The 20005-nt window shown below is 39.9% G+C and overlaps 6 protein-coding genes across 6 annotated transcripts; 4 read left to right on the forward strand and 2 right to left on the reverse strand.

Annotated features, from left to right (window-relative positions):
• Positions 1-1143: 1143 nt before the first annotated feature.
• On the forward strand, positions 1144-1607 carry GCK72_024099 (uncharacterized protein; the record flags this gene model as incomplete). The annotated part of the gene is made up of 2 exons (XM_003117919.2): positions 1144-1262; positions 1310-1607. 2 exons carry the CDS (start codon positions 1144-1146, stop codon positions 1605-1607), a joined length of 417 nt encoding a protein of 138 aa, XP_003117967.1.
• Positions 1608-2290: 683 nt separating this feature from the next.
• On the forward strand, positions 2291-2668 carry GCK72_024100 (uncharacterized protein; the record flags this gene model as incomplete). Its single annotated transcript, XM_003118383.2, has 1 exon — positions 2291-2668. The coding sequence occupies one exon, from the start codon at positions 2291-2293 to the stop codon at positions 2666-2668; it is 378 nt and encodes a 125-aa protein (XP_003118431.2).
• Positions 2669-3648: 980 nt separating this feature from the next.
• Positions 3649-4115, forward strand: GCK72_024101 (uncharacterized protein; the record flags this gene model as incomplete). The annotated part of the gene is made up of 2 exons (XM_003117705.1): positions 3649-3752; positions 3800-4115. The coding sequence occupies 2 exons, from the start codon at positions 3649-3651 to the stop codon at positions 4113-4115; spliced, it is 420 nt and encodes a 139-aa protein (XP_003117753.1).
• Positions 4116-4206: 91 nt separating this feature from the next.
• GCK72_024102 (uncharacterized protein) lies at positions 4207-6104 on the reverse strand (the record flags this gene model as incomplete). Its single annotated transcript, XM_003118152.2, has 11 exons — positions 4207-4439; positions 4489-4632; positions 4679-4778; positions 4824-5000; positions 5052-5144; positions 5195-5291; positions 5342-5450; positions 5506-5629; positions 5677-5836; positions 5891-5951; positions 5999-6104. The coding sequence occupies 11 exons, from the start codon at positions 6102-6104 to the stop codon at positions 4207-4209; spliced, it is 1404 nt and encodes a 467-aa protein (XP_003118200.2).
• An 857-nt stretch (positions 6105-6961) lies between these two features.
• GCK72_024103 (uncharacterized protein) lies at positions 6962-8453 on the forward strand (the record flags this gene model as incomplete). Its single annotated transcript, XM_053735721.1, has 3 exons — positions 6962-7070; positions 7192-7420; positions 8132-8453. 3 exons carry the CDS (start codon positions 6962-6964, stop codon positions 8451-8453), a joined length of 660 nt encoding a protein of 219 aa, XP_053579287.1.
• Positions 7033-19544, reverse strand: GCK72_024104 (uncharacterized protein; the record flags this gene model as incomplete). The annotated part of the gene is made up of 12 exons (XM_053735722.1): positions 7033-7109; positions 7165-7474; positions 7523-7657; positions 7773-8515; positions 8564-8851; positions 8907-9700; positions 9756-9972; positions 15590-15975; positions 16210-16373; positions 16589-16849; positions 16927-17282; positions 19472-19544. The coding sequence occupies 12 exons, from the start codon at positions 19542-19544 to the stop codon at positions 7033-7035; spliced, it is 3804 nt and encodes a 1267-aa protein (XP_053579288.1).
• Positions 19545-20005: the final 461 nt, after the last annotated feature.

The raw sequence follows: 20005 nt of genomic DNA on the forward strand, positions 1-20005 counted from the left end.
TGAGAATGAAAACGTGTGGAAAATAATAGGGGGCTTTTTAGGAGTATGCACGTATGCTGTGGATAACAATTGACAGAAAACTAATAGTTGAAAAGTGGATGAAGAGGAAGATGAGGAAGTGAAAAGAAACAAAGAGTAGATAAGAATGTTCTCGAGCTAGCTTCAAGTATATTTTCGAGAAGAAAAAACGCCTCAGACAATTCTCTCAATCATAACACTTTTGAATTTCTCAAGTATGATGCTTTAATGGCTCTTCGCTCGTTCTGCTTCTAGTTTCAAAAATAGCAGAAAACAGAAAGGCAATTTTCTTGCGGGGAGCCAGAGGATAATTGAAAGAAAAATGAATGGCGGTGGTGCCAGTGCACCTCGGGTTGCATAATTTTTCGTGTTGCATGTCTGCACAATTCATCTTCTCGCTTTCACTAATTGCTAGAGTCTCTTCGGGCAAGAAATTGAATTGATGGCCCCCCTCTTTGCAACAGGCGGGCCTGGATGAGGAATGACGAACTCTGATTCGTTAAGATGTGATAAAACAGCGTGTGATTGGATGATGGTGGCCGTTGAGTTCTTTTTTCTGCACGAAAATATGACGAATTGAGAGAAAATAGACGACATTTCGAACCAGGTCCCAGATGTGTGAAAGAAACCGAACTATAAACGTTTTGCCTATATCATCATTTGGTGAATGAGATGCATGGAGCTAATTGAGTTGACTGATGTGATGAAACTCAAGTATCATTTGTTAAAACACATCAGTGTATAAAATTTATTTTTAGCTGTTTCATAACTCATTCAAATTACCCTTCTGTTCATTTATCCCAAAAATAAAAAATAAATTCTATACTAATAACCGAAGATTTCACACATTGAATCATTCGAAGAAAATTCCATTCAATCATTTTTTCAGTTACCATCTTTGAACAAAGGCAACGGTTAAAAACATTTATTTTATTTTATTGTGATATTGAATATGATTCACTCCTGATTCGAAGAAATGAAAGACAACGTCATGAGAAATCGCACCGATTGGTTTTTTCGTTCTCAAAACTTTTCTATGCCCTATCACTTTTCATCACGACGGATTCAAAACAAAGAACCATATAAAAAGATCATTGGATACCGAGATGATACATTCAATCCAAAATGAAATTTGTTCTTGTCCTCTGCGCCCTCGTCGCTGTTGCCGCCGCTTCTTATGCAGTGAACACGGCTGCCCAGGATTCCAATTCCAACTACAACAAACTCCCAAACCCAGGATACAAGTCAGTTTTGAAATGACAACTACGAATACTTAATCGGTGCTTTTCAGTCGTGCTTATGATGAGTTTGATCATCCATCCAGAAGACACCACCGTTATGGCGGCCGCAGACATCATTCTCGTTCCAGCTCGGATTCTTCTGATTCCGACTCCGACTCTGACTCGTCTTCTGATTCCAGCTCTGGCTCTCATTCCCGCAGTAGCTCGGAGAGCGGCAGCTATGAAGATAGAGGATACATTGTTTATGCACCACCAGCTCAAGCTCCAGCCTACGGAGGTGCTTCTAATGACGCCCCAGCTCAAACTGTGTACGGAGCACCAGCACAAGACAACGGAGCCGGATACTGAATTTCTTTAATGCCATGATTCTATAATCACCATATTTCACGTACTTTGACAGATTAATAAAATTGTGCAAACTTAATTTTTTTTATAATGAAACAAAATGCGATCAGAACCTCATTTAAGGATTAATTCAGTAAGAAACGACAATTTAAAAATCAAGAAGATGAAAACACAACTTGAAACAAGAACCAAAGACTTGGACTTTGCGTTTTTAATGATTGGTATAAATTGAATAAAAACATTAAACATTTTTGCTCCAGGAGTATAAAAGTTTCATGGGACCCTATCCAAGCAAGAATTCTTATTATTATAATACCTACTGCTTTATATGGAATTTTTAAAAGAGTGATCCATAGTGAGCTTTGAACTCGTTGTCGCAAATCATTCGTATTCATATTTTTTCTTATTTCAAGAACGACAATCAATCGCTTCCAGCGGATTAAAAAATTCAGAAACTGTTACCAAAACTCAACGACCATGGAACGATGGGATAAAGGAAACCAATGTCAGCCATGATTGATTCATGCCAACGCATCACTTTTCTTTTCAACAAACTTCAATTGTTTGAGCCAATATTTGTTTCCTTTTGTGTTTTAATCAAAACCATTGTATTATATTTCTTGTTTTCAAAACATTTTACCGTATAAAAGAAATCAAGACGGTTTAGAAAACACCACACCAAAACCATGAAGAAGTGTATTCTTGTATTGGCTGCTCTCATTCTCGTTGCCGCTGCTTTTGATGATAGTTCGGATGAAGATTCGTTCGGTTCTTTCTCCGTCTCGGTGTCTTCGGACGACTCGGGGTCTTCAGATAGTTTTATTTCTGAAGAGGATCCGCTAAACACTCGCGAATCGAGCAATTCAAGAGAATCAAGAGACTCAAAATCTAAGGAAAGGAAATCCAACGAGTCTAAACATTTAAAGAAAACTACAAGACCATCGAGCTCTTCATCAGGAAGTTCTTCTTCTGGAAACAGCAGATCTAACGAGAGACTCAACGCGGACCGTGTCAACAAAGCAAACAACATGAACAGAGTCCCAATGTCTCAATCGCATCAATAATTTTTTGATAAATAATATGTATATTTGTCGGGAAAAGAAATAAAATTTATATGGGAAAACTAGATTTTTTGAATGATTAACAGGTTATGTAAAAAGGCAGTTCTTGCTATTCAAAAACAAAAAGACCTACACAAAAGAACTATAGAATCTGGTTTGAAAATACTGAAATTCACACTTGGAAAAGTCAAATCTCTCATCCAGCATGTGCTGCTCTGTTTTTCAGTATCAAGAATTTGTTCAGTTCATTCATTGGTAAACGACAATTGTAGTTGGGAAAATTATTGTAAACTATTCAAACTTGATGTGTTAGTAAATTCCAAAAGGTTTGATGACTTGGCTTTCGCATCTCTGTCAGACTTAAAAAAGAAAAATGCTCAGACAATCTGAAAAAAAGAGTAACAATGATACATAAACATGTGAATAAAATAAGTAAATACACCTTTATATCTAAAATCAATATCTAGGATCATTTGAGAGCGAAGTTATTCAGAATTGATGAAATCAATCGAGTTTAATACAAAAATCATGAACAACTTACAACATCACATTTCAAGAATTTTCTATGAGCCGAAGTGATCTGATTAAAAAAATAATGATAAAAAACTAGAATAGCTCAACGAGGAACATAGTTGCTATCATCAGCCTACTGTCTGTTTCATTCTTTTTATGTATAAGTTCTCCCTTCCACACCTAACAGAAACATTTTGGATCCATTTTCAACATACGGGAACTTCACGGAAGTAAAAGAAAGGAAGTATGTAACATCTGAAAAAATTGTACGTGAGAAAATTGAGATTTTGCAAGATTTCTTCCTGTATCTGAAAATGATTCATTCAACGTCACAAACGAATTCAAAACAAAAGTCGGTATTCCTTCCTCCTCCTTTTCCGATAATCAAATTTGAACAACCTTAGCACTGAAAACAAAACTCAGTATAAATATATCGGGAGAGTTTTGAAAAAGTATCCAAGCATCGAACCATGAAGCTCATCCTCGTCCTCTGCGCTCTCGTCGCCTTAGCTGTTGCCAATTACGGAGTGAACAACGGAGGATACAACCAAGTCGCCTACGGAAACCAATACGCGTAAGTTTTGCTCTGCTCAAGATACAACTATAGCTAATTCATTTCAGACTCGAAAGCCCGTTCTACAAACCACCACACTACAAACGTAGACATGGAAGACACGGAAGACACGGAAAACGTCATCACAGAGACTCCAGCGATTCTGATTCCGACTCAAGCTCTGGCTCTCATTCTAGCTCGTCTGAATCCCACAGCTACGAACATGATGGACACTACTATCCACACCCAATGCCAATGCCATACCCAGTCCCAAGCTACGGAAATATGGCTAACGAGCCCCCAGCAGCTAACACATATGGTTCTCCATCCAACGACGTCCCAGCTCCAGCTCCATACGGTGCCAATACTTTCGGACGCAAGTAAATAAATCTTCACTTTATTGGTAATAAATTTATACATTTTACGAAGAAAATTTCTTGAGAAATATAGTGCCAACTAGAATGTAGGAAAGTAATTATGCGGGTCTTCGACTTGCAACTGTTGATTTCTTAGTTCTTGAAGTACTTCTCTTGGTTTTAAACTGAGGAATTTGTCTTGGTATTTTCGATGGCGCACTCTTCTGAGTTTTTGGTTTTGTATCTGATTCTCTCGGTGTCAAAACCTCAGCAGGATATGTAGTTCCGCCTGTAGAAGCCGCGGAACTTTGTTGTGGAGGAGTAATTGTTGAATTCGTTTCATGTGTACCCGCTAAAAATAATACATAATATAACAAGAGAACATTGACCTGAAGTCTTACAACTCGTAGCCTCACTCTCATAACTGGACACGGAGGGTGTTTGATTCCAACTCTGCCTTAGTGCATAGCCTTGAGTTTCTGATTTTATTCGTAAACCGTTTTCTCCACCGACTACAGTCATCACCGGCGACATATCAGCATTTTCTGAAATTTACAACATATTTTCATAAAGACAGCATATGATACGCACCTCTCAATCCGGGCATATGACCAATGGTTGGTGGATCATAGGATCTGCAACACATGACTTCTTTCACTTTTGTCCACACATCATTGCACCAGCTCAACATCTGAAAATCAACATTTTAGGTCTGAATATTAATTCTCAACCTTACAATTATTGGACACAGGAGAGGGAAGACAAACTTCAACCAAGTAATTAAAGTGTCAGCGTCTTGCGGCAGATCTATGCTGACATCAGAAAATTCACGGCTGTTGTAAGTTTCATAAAAGAAGCACAAAGTGATATACGGGCCCTCTATACCTATGAAGACACATGTGATGAGAATCATCTAAATAATGTTTTTCAGTAATTCATCAAATTATGACTTCCGGTTTCTTACTAGTTTGGCACGACTCCGATGTTCTTGCATTGCTCGGTTTCTTTTGATGAATTCAGCGTACTCTTGCGTGTTCGGGGATATTGATGCTGCTGTCTGAAAAAAAGTGAATGTTGAAAGAAGAAAATTTCATATCAATTGTTTACTCTTCTTTGAAGAATCGCTCCAATAGCAACCAGAATCACTGCAAGACAACCAAAGTAAACAACTAAACGAGCAATCACATAACCAATAGGTCCGCCGCTGAAAATAGAATCTAATCAAAAATGGGGTTCAAGAAAAAATGTAATTACCCGTCTATGCCACAAACGTAACGATTGCGAAATGGTTTTGTGGGAATCACGTTCATGAAAACAATAGAAGCGAGAGTAATCGAGACACAACTCAGAATCATACTGACTCCTGTAACAACATGTTTTCAATCAGGTGGGAAAGGAGAAATCGGAAATTAACTTACCTGTTATTCGCAAGCCACTCAGATATTTGTGCCCATGTGTTACGTATTCTGGGCCCAGTATGATACCGAGAGCTCTTTCAGCTCCAATGAGCATCAGAACAAGTAAGGTGTGAAGATGAACAAACTGGAAAAGAATTCGTCATTCAATTTTTGATAATTAAAAAGGGATACCTCCTGAATTGCTACATTGAAAGTACACCATCCATTACTCAAATTCCAATTTCCGTTGGCCACAAATATCAATGCGAAAAATATGTTGAATGAAAGATCGATTATATTGACAAAGCTTAAATGGCAATACATCAGATATATTGTGGTACGGAAAGATTTTCTGAAACAAAGTAAACACCATGTTAGGGACGGGTAGGATATTGAATCAACTCACGTTATCAACACGGCAACAATAAATAAAACATTCAAAAAGTATGATGAAATCAGTAATGCCGCTGGAAGAAATGCAGTTCAAAGTCAATATTCAAAATGTAAAACTCACCTATTAATATAGCATTTGTTGTTCGTAAACTTGCCGATTGTGTTTCTCTAATAGTAACAATTGCCAGAGTATCTTCTTCAGGAACATATTCAACAGTTACAGCCATGTCTTTCAAAAGCCCAACGTGTAGTCGATAAGCATGTGGTGAGAATGGAAAGAGGGCTAATAAGAGTGGGAGTTAGTATGCCGCGATGTAGTCATGACAACCGGGGGAATTAGAATCTTGACGGCGTAAAACGGAGTGGACGGAGAAAAAGAGGAGGAGGAGGCAACTGGTGTTGTTCTTTTCGTTTTTAATCCATCGAGTTTAGTTAGTGAACAGAGCACTCTTGTCGGATTTCCGTTTTTATAAAACATTTCTTATTCACAGGTGTTTGATGATATTTTCCGTAGGTTTGTATCTTCTTACTTTTTACAGATAATAAGGATCCAAAAAAGTATAAATCCGCTCTGAAAATGTATCATTCTCAACTCACAAGTTTAAATAAGAACCATTTATTGCTTATTGATCAACAAAAGCAAAAGGGGAATATTATATTAATTCGGCCCTAATTATGACCTCAATCGATAAAACCGTATTACTCACGCTCAAAAAAAACAAATTAAAGATACAAGAAAAAAGGAAGTATATAAAGTAACAAGAGACTAAATGAAAAAACTGTAGAGCTGAACACCGATTTGTGCGTCAAAACGTTTTGGCAGAGAAGATTGGTGACAAAGAAAAAGTAAGAAAGAAACATGTGTAAATATTACAGAAAAATTGGATAAGCATCACGAGAGCAATTGCAGATACAAAATGATTGGTTTTGACAGATAGAATTATTTTAAGAGGGAGAAGAAGGCAACTCTTCTGTTTCTGTACATCGAGATCTTGTTGAGCAATTCACGATTGAGGGATTAAGTAGACTTCAATAAAAAATGACAAGTGAAGGACAGATTGTTGGTGTGGAGGGTTGACTCGTAATGGTTGGTTGTGATGGAATAGTTTGGTTGGGGTTTAAAGCACCGATTTCTATGAAAAACATTGATCCTGATCAGATTTGTTCTTGTGTGGGAATCCCGTTGTTTCGAGGTATTGACCGGAAGCGTTGAGCTGTACCATTGTTGCCATCTGAAAAAAGTCAAATAAATATTTTGGATATATTTGATAAAATAGTGAAACTCACAACAACTGTGAGCCAGCGTACTTGCAGAAATTCCCATTCGTGGCACTGCTTTTCGTACACCTCCACGTGGAACATCTCCTTCGGAATTCTCTCCATCTGCCTCCGACGATCCACCATCATCGTCCATCATGAGTGACGACCGCTGGCTATCGTCATCTCGTTTGCCTTTCAATGGCCTCCCACCCAAATTTCGGTTCCGACTTGTCGGCCGAGCATTTACATCAACTCTTGCAAATGCTCCATCACTAACTGAATCGTAAGTGTCTTCTCTTGGAGTGCTACCTCGATTCAACTGTCGTCGAGTAGCTGTCTGTAATATGGTCTGGATTGTTGTAAGTATACTGGGAGAAATACTTACGTCATAAATATGACCTCCTGGCGGTGGCGGAGCCGTTGGTGGTGGTGGGATAAAGTCCATCAAAGTTTTATTTGGAGGTGATCGCCGTTCACCCGTCCTCTCTTTGCTGCTTCCAGTGCCATCCGATGAATGCAACTGAAAATGCAAACAATTATTATTTTTCAAAAACATCGTTCTGCTATTAGTCAATTAGTCAAGGTTAAAATGTTAGTCGGGTGGTATTGGTTACATCTATCTATCCTAAAAATACCTGAACATAGCTCACATCAGTGTGAGGTGGACTATCCGAACGTTGGCTTCCACTCGTTCGGTGGTGTAGTCCTCCATTCAAAGTTCCTCGTCCATCCGAAGCACGGCTTGATCTTGACCTTCTTCCGGCAGTCTGATCTGCATATCTGGCTGGTGGTTCTGGGGGCACTGGATTTGTTGGCATAGCCGGTGCTCGGAGCATCTTATCGTTGAGCCATGCGGGTTGCTGGTTGGAAAGAACCAGTGTGGTAGTGGCATATGGAGATGGATCATCATGATACTGATTTCCGTAGAATGTCGACATGGCATTTCCTGGTCCACCAGTCAACTGAGCATAATGATAATGATGTTCAGATCCAGGTCTGTGCATAGTTCCACTGTAGTCGTCACAAGCGTTGAAGAAGTCTTGCGCATTTGGAGTCAACGAGTAGAGTGCCTGCCCGTTTCGGTTGTTCATAGTCATTCTACCGGTAGTATTGTACATCTGGTTCTGAGTTTGAGCAACATCCCAAAGATTGTTCGATGTCATGTGAACACTTCCGTCGTTGATTTTGATGAAACTTCGATCTTTGCCATCAGCATTCCGACTATTCCTCCAGTAACAGTATGCAAGTACAATAACCACAGAGATTATCAGCAAAGCAACTATTACTATAATGGGAACGTGGGATTTATTGATTAGTCCGTAGAGGAATGACTCGTTTTCCTGTTGAGCGGCAAGATGTTTCTCCAATGTGTCTTGGTCTAAAAACTATTTAAATTAGATTCAACTATGTTTTCCTGTTAACATACTCATTGTGACTTCACTAGTTCCATGAGATACACCAACTCCTCCGTTACTTCTTGCAGCCACACGAATTTTGTATGTCATTCCAGTCACCAAATGGAACAGGGTAACACTAGCGGCTCTCTCGTTTGTAGTGATATTCCGATTGTTGTTCGGTGCTTGACCAACAATAACAATTTGGAATCCTTTGAGAATTCCATTGATGCCGTCGGCTTTCGGCGCCTTCCAAGAGATCCGGAGAGTGGTCAGATTGAGCATACGAATTCTAACATCCTCTGGTGGCAATGATGGTGCTGAAAAGAATACTTGTTTGTTTCAAAAAATAAAATAAATAATTCAACAACTTACGAGCTTCTGCAGTCAAAACGTCCATCGAGTTACTTGGTGCTCCATGAACACTGTGAACTCCAGAGTGATATGGAATCACGAAGAATTCGTAGTTGGTGAATGGCATCAAGTTGGAAACCACGAAACTCTCAATACTGGGACTGGTCACATTGACGTATTGATTGTCGTTAGCTCTTGGTGGTCCTCTCCATTTAATGTAGTATCCATCGATGAGCTCTTCAATTCTTCTCTTCTTCCAGAACAGACGAACAGCAGTGGAATTGATAGTCTTAACCTCCTCAAGTTTGATGAGCTGTTCGGAAGTTAGCCTTTTCTCAGCAATCGCCATATCCATCTTGTTCTTATCAGACAGAGCAACTTGAGCTGCTGGTTTGCCGGTAGTGACAAGTGCTGAGGAAACACTTGGAGTTCCAATGCCTTTCTCGTTCTCTGCTCGAATAACAAACATGTAGGAGTGAGAAGGCTTGAGACCTTTGATTCTGTATTCAGTCGTTGCTACATAATCCGGAATATTGAACCATGTTTGGCCGAGATCTGGACTGTAGTACTGAATGATGTACCCTGTGATTGGTCCTGCTCCGGATGTTGATGGAGCATTCCACCTGAGTTCTACTTCTGTGTCAGTGACATTCACAATTATGGGTTGTGTTGGTGCAGATGGGAAGTTGGAAGGATCCGGCATTCTAACAAATTGGGCATTACTCGTGTGATCTTCAACTGTCAATGACGCTGACCAAGTTGACTCTCCGTCCTCGTTCTTAGCAATGCAAGTGTACACACCGGTGTCAGGTTTCCTGAAATCATATAGTTTTGCGTCTTGCAACATATTATTTTTGTTTTCTTTCTCACTTTAAATCTGCGATATGTAGGCTGCCGGTTGAGTGCTGACTGATGCGATTATCAGTGCTATCGATAGGTAATCCATCGCGATGCCATGATATTCCAGGTGTTGGTTTACCGCTAGCCTGGCACGGAAGGATAGCAGACGATCCGACCATAAGTGTTTGGTTCTGATGCCCATGCTCGATGGTTGGTGGTGGCTTGGCGGGGGTGTTTCCGGTCATGGCTGAAATAAAGTTAAATAATTACTGATTGTATTATTCCGTTTCTGTTTTGTATTTTGGTTCTGTAGTTTCCATTTGTTCTCCTTCCTTTTTATTTCAGTTTTTCTAGTATTGGAGCCACCAGAACCATCAGAAAAAGATGACAGAGGGAGGAGAAAAGGAAGAACAAAACGAAATCTTGCCCGAAATTCTCATTTTTCATCTTGTTTCCAAACCACCGGACAAGTGGCTCTTTAGAAGAACATTTGGCGCGCTTTTCCCCGAGCACCAGGAGCCGCCGAGAGCAAAAGAAGAAGAAGAAGTGGGGCGATCCAACAATTTATCATTGTTGGGACAATTGTTCTCACATAATTGAGATGTGTTGTACATCGCCCCGTTTTCTTCTCAAATTCGTTTGTCAGACTCCTCTCAAGAACAAGTGTTTATGACCCGTCGAAAAGTGGATGATGACAATGATGACGGGACTGATGATAAACTCACCCAGGCAATCCGTGCCGTTTACGCACATCAGCGCTGAAGTCAAGCTGAAGACAGAGCCAAATATCATTTGACTATGTCATAGGGTTAGTCTAAAATGTACAAAAAGTTTACTATGATTCCGAATAAAGAGAGGTACGAGAAATCATAAAAGAAAAGCGGATACAAAGTTCTGGGTGTAGAGAAAGATGAGATTCATTAGTCTGATGAGTTGGTGTATAAACCACCCATCCGGAGGAGTCTGGGTGTATTTCATCTTCTCCTCCGACGCCGTCCCCTCCGCCAAATGACCATGGCGAAGGATTTACACAAACCACACGCATGACAAGGTTTCATCTTGCATCATTACTTTTCAGATTGACTAGCTAAACGAAATAAGAGAATTCCGGGTACGCTGTGTGTGAAGGCGACGACGACGGCAAAGTAGGAGACGAGTAGTGGTGAGACCACACAAAAATGCAATTGTTTACGATTGGTTGAGAAAACGAAAAGACAAATGGGAAATGAGCTCCCGACGCTTCGAAGCGATTTTCAAGGACAGATAATAGGTGTGACTTGTTATTTCGCTTTGACTAGAAATTTGAAAATAAGAATACAAAAAAATGTAGTTGTATGAATGTACAAACTGGGTTCTTCGTATTTTTCGTTTTGCTCTTGCTTCCAAAAATATTATTTTGGTCAACACATTTTTGTTCATTTAGTAAACAAGTTAGGACCACCCAAAAATGAGATCAGAAAGTGTAAAAAGAGAGGATTCGCGTGGGAGATAGAAATTTTTTCGTTTTCGGTTAAAACCAAAAAAAGAAAAGAAAAAATTCAACACCCGGAATCGAGGTGTCTAATGATAAGTGGCCCTCCTCGGGCTCTACGCATCCCGGGGTACACACACATGTCGGCGTATTACATCCACACCACGCCACACAGATATATATTGAACAGCAAAAAAGAGCACCGCCCTGCGCCACCGCTACTACCCGTCTTCCCCGGTTTACAAATTGATGCATAAATCAGATCAATATTTATGTTGCTAGTTTTAATTGAGTGATCTCGACCGACCGCATTAGATATAAAGAGATTGGAGAGGACTTCAGGAAGAGGGATGAGTTAAATCTATTGCCGTGTGTCCTTTGTGTTCGTGTACGTCATATGGTGCTTTTGGCGGAGAATGGTTGGCGGCGGATGAGTTATGACACCGACAAAAGGCACAGACGGCAGGTTTCAATGCTTTGCAAATTGAGGATAGTCAAGATATAAAAAGAAAACTCACTATTGAACTTTTTTTGGAAATGAAAGGTTTAGAAAAGCATGAAGTTTTTGAATTTCAAATTAAAAATGAATACAATCTCAAAAATCAAAGTGATGTGAAAATTCAGGAGTGGTGTCTCAACTCACGAATGTTTTGAGAAACGTTTCCGTTTTTGGGTGTGGTGCCGGTCTCAGAAGTAAAAAGATGTCTAAAAGTTCACATAAATCACACGTCCTAATCTCAGTTCCTCTTCGTGTCAAACGAGCATTCGTGTGTGTGAGTGTGTATGTACTCATATTCTATCTGATCAGATTTCAAGATTTTCGTACGTTTTCTGTTACGTTAAACTAGTAACTCTTGGGGCAAGTGAAGTCTTCTCAATATGAAACATATGATAATAGTGTGTGAAAAATGTCGCAAAAACGCGTCCTCCCCGCAGAAAACGTTATGATATAGATAGAGAAAAGAAAGTAGGGGAGGAATCCGATGCTGCGATGAGCTTCAAGAAAATTGGAAGGAAATAGAAAAATGGGAGGGCTCCGTTTCGTTTTCAAGTACTACTTCTGAATTGAGCTCTTGCTGTCATCAAAGCCAGAAAACGGAAGGAAAGCAGAAGTATGCAAAAAAAAACAAAAGAACAACAAGATAGATACAGGAGGAAGGAGGCGCATGAATGGGCGAGAACCCGTAGAAATGACTGTTGGTAAACGAATAAGATAATAGGGTTTTTGTGGAGAATTTATTGCTGCTGGACGCCTGCCCACTACTGGCGTCCGTGATGGTGTAGTGGTAGTGGTGAAATGGAAGAAAAAGCAAAAGATGCTGCAGGGAGGAACGAAATGCAATAAAGTCCGAATGGATTGGGCACACGTTCATAATTTTACACACACATAGTCTACGATGGGCACTGCTTCAATAATATTGTTTCAATATTTCCAGTCACCACTTCTCTCAAAACAATGGAACTGTACAAGACGGATGTGAAAGTAGAAATCAGAATGCTTAACCGGGTGAGAAGTTTTCACCGCCTAGACAAACATATCGTTTTCTTGGCAAACATCATGTTTATTTTTTAATAACTGTAGACGTATTTGTGTACAGATGTATTCGGTAACCAAAAAAGGAGAAAAGGTGTAGTAGGGAGTAGGCCAAGCGTCTCAGACAGGAGAAGAATGCAACTACTTTCTCTCTTTTCTCAAAACATGCCTCAAAACATTTGCATATTTTGTGAACGTAATGCGGGAGGACCTTACCAAAATGACACCAAATGTTACTGTGAATAGAAGCAATGTGCGCAATAGGAGGGATTATTAGAAGATGGAATATGTGTGACAGTAAGGTCATCCAAAAAGGACTTTAACGTGGTGCCGACTGTCATCGCTGGGTGGCAGGCGGCTGTATCTTCAGGTGTAATTATTGCACTTATCGAAATTCGAGCGCAAGATTGGTTTGGCGGTAATTGGGAAACCCCTTCCTTTCTTTTTCTTGGTTAGTCAAAACAATATTATTGTTTTGGTCCAAAACATCCGGTAGTATTCAAAGAAAGCAAAAAAGTGGAAATGAGAAAGTGTGATGTTGACCGAAAAGATATTTGGGTTGTGCTTGTTTTTTGGATAGGTAGTCGGTTCTCATTGACTCCGGAAAAAATAGGATTGCATAATAACAATGACTACAAGCTAGTTGAGAAAGAAAAAGAAAGTAAAGTGAAAGGAAAAAAGGTGGGAGAATATAAAAATTGAATTGGAACCCCATAATGCTCGAGAGAAATGAGAAATGGGGAGAAAGGAGAAAACTATAAAAATATCGTTAGAATCGCGTGGGTCCGTCAACTTTTTTTTGTTTCCTCTCAGATTTCATAGCAAACGGATTCGAAAGTTTCAAATCAAAAAAAAAGTAAATGAGTATCGTATTCAGGACAAATCGAAAGTCGTCTTTTTTTTGAGAAATAGTGACCGGAAAGACATGTCATTTCTATTGTTGTCAAGAAAAAAGAGGCAGTAGCGGTGTGTTCATCTCAAATTCCCTTAGCGTCTTCTATTCAGAAAAAAAGAACCAAGTATAGTTCATGAAAGATTTAGAAGCGAAAAAGTCAAAATTCAAGACTCGCACACACCGGAACCGGAGAAAGAAGTGAGAGTAGTCGTATATCTGGGCAACAAGTACTAATGAGAATAGACAGGTACGCTCGACTGGATGCATAGAAACTGATCAGGTGGCAGGATCTAAATCCGAAAATCCGAAAATGAGCCTACAAGATGAATGGACGGGGCCAAAGACCGTCCTCTTCTATTGAGAAGGCAACTTGTCAATTGTCAAGTGAGCAGACAGAGTGAAAAATCACGCGCATCTGGCTTTTAACGGGGTGCGTTGAAGAAGAGGAACGTGTGAATATGGTATATGAAGATGAGGTCTCAAGCTGTCCTAATGGTTACTAGCTCAGGAATTGACATTGGGAAAATGAGGAGAAGGCGATAAATCATCTCAAGTAAGAGGTTAGATTTTGATTAATTTATGAAGTGATGGAATTGGAGAAGCAAGCATGTGGGAGGAAGAAAACGGAATGAATTTGGAAATGACCTCTCACTGATTTTCGAAATGAGAGATGATGTTGTTTTTTTCAGAAAAAAAAAAGAGTAGAAAAAGCAAACGATACGATGATTACCTGAGGACAGGTGTTCACGCAAGATTGGAATGAAATTCATGGAAATTGACAACCTTCAATGCCACTTTTTGCCCTCTATCCCCCTACTCTTTCCCTCGATTTTTTGAAAGGTGAGGAAGGAACATACGAGAAACTTGTCTCAGAAAAATGGGAAAAAAACGAAAAAGGTGCGCAATACGCATACATAAAAGAGACCTGGTGATGTCTTAATTCATACATAAATTTTCTCCCCTTTTCTACACATTTTAGTGTTTCCGATGAAGTCGTCGTTTTATGACTCCAAACAAAAACCCTCAATGTGGGAATAATTTATGCATCTCCTTTTTATCGTTTACCCTCTCTCTCCTTTTCTTATGCTTGTTTCGAAACAAGCATATCTGTTTTTAGACAAAAATAGGAAGAACCGGTCTGAAACCAGTATAGAAAAATTTGTGGGGAAGTAAGAAGTAGTAGGGTAGTTAATGAAGTATGAAAAGTGACATGAAAGCAAAAGCTTTTGAAAAAATAGGCATCTGACTAGATGTGAACTATACGATTTCAGAATGGAACAGTAGAAATGGAAAGCAATTCGGTTGCGTTGTTTTGTTTATCCTCTCGCCTCGGATAGCTACTACCTATAGATGTTTAGTGTGAAATGGATTAGTGATGGGGTGGTGGACTGGTGGCAGGATATATATGGACTATTGGAAGGGAAGACCTTCTAAGGCTTCTCTATTCAAAACCAAACAGAGTGGAAATACGGAGAAAAGGGACTTCTTTCTACACACCGATTGCTTTTTTCCTTTTCTCGTTTTTAACTCAATTATTCTGAATATCCCTGTATGGTGTTAGTCGGGGGACCTACAAGGTCACATAATCGGATTGTTAGTTTTTTTTTACAATCATCCCTGTTTAAATCGATAAAACTGAGAATGGAGAGTGGGTTTGAACTATAAAACATGAAATATGACTTCTCGATGGCACGCTAAATAAGATGGAGGTCCTCAATACTCTCAAAATTCTCAAAACGAAACACGCAAAAAGTAGAATTTTCAATTGGCATGCAACAACACAACTGCCTTCACCCTAAATAGAAACAATGAAATGGGATGAGAGACCGAAGTCGCTGGGGCCAAAATGTCTGCGTGGATGGGTTTTGAAACAAGTTATGCTAATCAACTGCGGGCAAGATTTCAATCTTTTGCTCTTTTTGAGAACTTTTTTCAAATCCAAAAGTGTATTTTTGAAAACTAACCTTTAGTTGTGACTTTCAAAGTAGCCTTGCTCAACGAGCTACCAGCAGAATTCATTCCAGCACAGACGTAAGCACCTTCATCAACCTGGCGAACTTCTTCGATAGTCAAAGTACCAGTTGGAGACACCTTGGTTCTTCCATCAGCTGACACATAGCTCGGGAAGAGAAGATCTTGTTGTCCTTCTTTGCTCCAGAAGTATGCAGGACTTGGCTGTCCAATCAGAGCACATTCGAATGTTGCAGTGCTACCGGCTGGGACTGATTGATCGCTTGGCTTTGTTTGGAACGATGGAGGTGCTTGAACACGGAGATGTGCAGATGCTTCCAGAGTTCCAGCTGGATTCCGAGCATAACAAACGTATTCTCCTTCATCGGATGCTTGTACTCTAAGAAAAACAATACATGGGTAATTGTTATTAATATTTTATCCCCATTTGCCTAAAACTCATTTGCCTACTCTTTCCTATCGTGTTTTCAGAAACAGATCATAAATAATATGTAGATCTCCGCAAACGGTTATTAGATTATGTCTCTCTCGGGTGTCCTTTAAAGATAAAAGTAAATCCAGGATTTGATGAGATGAGATAACACCTCCGTTCCCGACACTTTCTCTTTATTACCTCTCTATTCTCAATCCTCGATTGTCTTTTGCAATGTAAGCACGTGTTACGGGCATCGGCTCGTTTTTACGTTTCCAGGTGATTTGTGGTTGAGGATCTCCGGTTACTCGACAATCAAACAGTACTGCTGCTCCGACGTCGACAGTCATGTCCTTGGGTTCTTGCTGCAAAATAACGCAACTAATTATCAAATTAAGACTGAATTCTCATTTTCTTTTTTCTTTTTGAGAAAGAATTTTGGAAAATCCCTCGTCATTTATTTTTCGATCGTCTTCTCATATTGCAATGAGACCCTTTTATTCTTTGTGAACAATGAAATCAAATGACCTTGTGGCCGATTTAGATTAATTCCCAAAATGCTATCGTTTCGGAAACCTACCTCAAACTTTGGTTTCTCAAAAACGCTCAATCTTGCCGGATTGGATACACGTTCTCCGACCATGTTATTGGCAACACATTGATAGGTACCGGAATCACTTCGATCAACTGGATCAATGATGAGATTACCATCCGAATGGAGTGTATATCGTGGCATGTCTTGGATTCGGAGTTCTTTGTCATCCTTCCTCCAACTGACTACAGGTTCAGGGAATCCACGTGGAGGGCTGCATTCCAGGACTGCCATTTCTCCTCCGAGAGCCTGAAAAATGAGGCTTTCTTATTTTGTAACAAAATTTTATCGATTCAAATAACTATAGAGGAAATCAAAAGACTTACTTGAACAGTTCTTGGCCGTACTCTAAAATCTTCTCGAAGCATGGCTAATCTTAACGATCCTTCATTCGATTTTACTTCACCGTGCTCATTACTGGCCATACAGTAGTATGCTCCAGCATCACTGTCTTTTCCGTTTTTTCCACTGTTCACTTTCAGAAGAAACAGTGATCCGGTGTCCAGTACTATCCGATGACTATTAACTTGCTCCTTATTCGTTATTACAGGTTGTCCGTCTTTGTACCAGGTGATTTTGGCGGATGATGGTTTTGCACCACAGTTGAGTGTTGCTGGAGAGCCTCTGGAGACAACGACATCAAGTGGGTGTTCGATTATCACAGGTGCAAGGTTTGAGGAATCTGAAATTAAATTAATTAAATATGGTGAACAATATTCATTCCCTGAAATTCTTGTGAACCCAAGGTGTCAATTTTCTCCTATTATTTTTCCCTATTATTTTTCTTTTCTTCCCATCCACACATTTTCCAATATATCACAAAAAGTGATTTTATCCGTCTTGACAATCTAAATAAGAAAAGAAACGTGTCAAAGTGCATTAAATCAATCTGACCGGTCCGGCACGCGCGCGCGATTCTGTCACAGCTGTATTATGGCGATGAAATGAACACCTTCCCTCCTCTTTCTGGTAGTGTGAGATTTCGTCCTTGGAAGGAGATAATAAACTGGATGACGCTACAGAGATCTGATGAATCAGTGAAGATACTTTCATGAAAATTTATGTGTGTTCAAACACCCAGATAGCCAATCTCGACATGTTTATTGGTGGGACCCGTTACGTAAGAAGTGGTTACCATTGACCTTGGTCCAATATACGGATTACCAAGCATAACCATCAATTACCCTTTCACCCGCTTGGATATAAAAATCTATTCCAAGCCGTTTTGTATAGTGGGCTTCTTGTTTTTGGCAAACCCTCTCCGTTGACCATCAAAAGACACTCTTCAGAATGTACTTAATGAAAATTTCAGCACCCGACACGACATGTTTTCTTCATCTCAAGTGAATGGGGTTACTAGCCAACACTGACTATTGTTGTTTACTAGCACAATTCATTTGCTAATAAGCCAGCGTGTGTTGTTAGATTTCTTGGCCTTTCAATCAATTAGAGGACTCTTCCGGAATTGACCACCCAATTAGACATGTCCGGCCCTTTCGCCTCTTTTCACCTTTTCACTCAATTCTAACCTGGCATGTCAAAATGTGAGAGTAAACTATCCATGAACCAATGTTTTGTACTTTCTACAGTCTAATGGTCGTGTTAACCTTCAAAATAGTCTTTTGTCGTTTTTCCCCCGTTGGAACCTATCCGTTGGTGTGAAAAACAAAACACAAAGAGCTAGATGATGCATCTTGTCAGCACCCAATTTCACAATTCCCTCGTCATTCTTTCGCAACATTCGGTGGTGTTGAAAGCTTAACGATCCTACTTTGGCAACTCCTTCTGGTAAAACATGAGAAGCGACAGAATTGATGGTGGGCGCCAACAGCTCATTAATAACCAGCGGCTAGTCTCTGGAGAATTTCAAAAGCGTTGCAAGTCAAATATCCATCGCGCACTCATCTACACTCATCTCCAACCAACCTTATGCTAATGATTGACTTTCTAAAATGAAAAGAGAATGGAGAAAGCTGATGAAGACTCAAAGTTTCCTTGCATATTGAAATAGCTAGAGTCTATGAATTTGTTTTAAAGGACATGTGAGCTTGTGGACACTGGCAGAACAATCTGCTTCATTTGTCACTTTGCTAAATGTCCTAAATGACTTGCACATTGAGTACGGAACAAGACAAATAACGAAAAGCTGCGGGGGGTCGATGGGTTCCGTCTCCTTCGTTTCTATCCAAATGTTTCTTATTTTTTCATTTCAAATTACACTCTCACTGCCTCGCCGACCGAACAAAAGAGAGTTATTGTTTTAAAAGATTAGCATTACAATGACGAATACTTGAGAACGGAGTCGTACCATGCCTCATTGAAAAGAAAGAACGTCCCTTTCCTTTTCACTCTCATTTTCTACATTTGGGTCCATTGTTTTCTCAACATTACCACCCAAAAGCGGACGGACGGACATGCTCGACGAAAAAGGGCAGATGGCAGCGCCCAGAACGATAATCGAATCTTTTTACACTATAGTCGGCAAACGAGCTGACAACCCAAAGAGAACCCACTTTTGGTTCTCGAAATGAAGAGTCATGACTAATAGTGTGTGTGTGCTGAAGAAGAAGAAAGAGCATTTTCGTTTTCCAAGATGGCGGGCATCAGTGTCTTTCCGCTTTGTGCTCTCACTCAATCTTTTCTTTAATCGAGGTCCAAGGTTTCTGTCAGTCGACAAGAAGAACAATGACGGGAAACATGAGAAATAGTGAAGCAAACCTAATACGCTTAGTTGGCTTTAAAAAAACTACCCAAGTAGATCAAATGGCTTTGCTCATCAGAAAGCAGACTTTTTTTACAAAGAAACTCGACACCGTGGTTTCTTTTTGAATGTCAAAATATTTAGGTTTTAAAATGAGAAAAAAAACTAACCTTCGCAAACAGTGAAGATTACTGTATGTAATACCAGTATGATACTGCATAACTGCCCTTTTCGATTGAACATGGTCTTGTTTTATTCAATCTGTGTCCAATTTCGACGGCAGCATCTAATTGTGGCGGTGTTCTGAATTTCCAGTTGGGAGACACCTGCAAAAAAACACAAAAGTAATCAAAGTTATTGGCGGTTTAAGAGGGGCGGATTGCGCACGGAGGGAAAACAAGACAAAATAGGTGATGGGAAGGGCGAAAAAGAGGCGAAAAAGCGTGGCCCTTGGTGTAATCATTCATCTTTGCGAGGGTGACACTCGGGAGAATAGATTTAGGAAAAAAGGAAAGAGACAAAATGGGCAAAGTAATTGAAAAGTTGACGAGCGTCGTCGTTTTCAAGATGCGCCTAAGACGAATTGCGACGTTTTTGCGGCCATTTTTCGGCGACGACCAAGAGATTCGGACGGAAGCTGGTCCAAAATTGGACCAGAGCCCCCACCATCTTGTCGAATGAACAAATTCAGTCCCGTGCGCAGA

This window comes from Caenorhabditis remanei, chromosome X, assembly GCF_010183535.1.
Source record: "Caenorhabditis remanei strain PX506 chromosome X, whole genome shotgun sequence".
Lineage (NCBI taxonomy): Eukaryota > Metazoa > Nematoda > Chromadorea > Rhabditida > Rhabditidae > Caenorhabditis > Caenorhabditis remanei.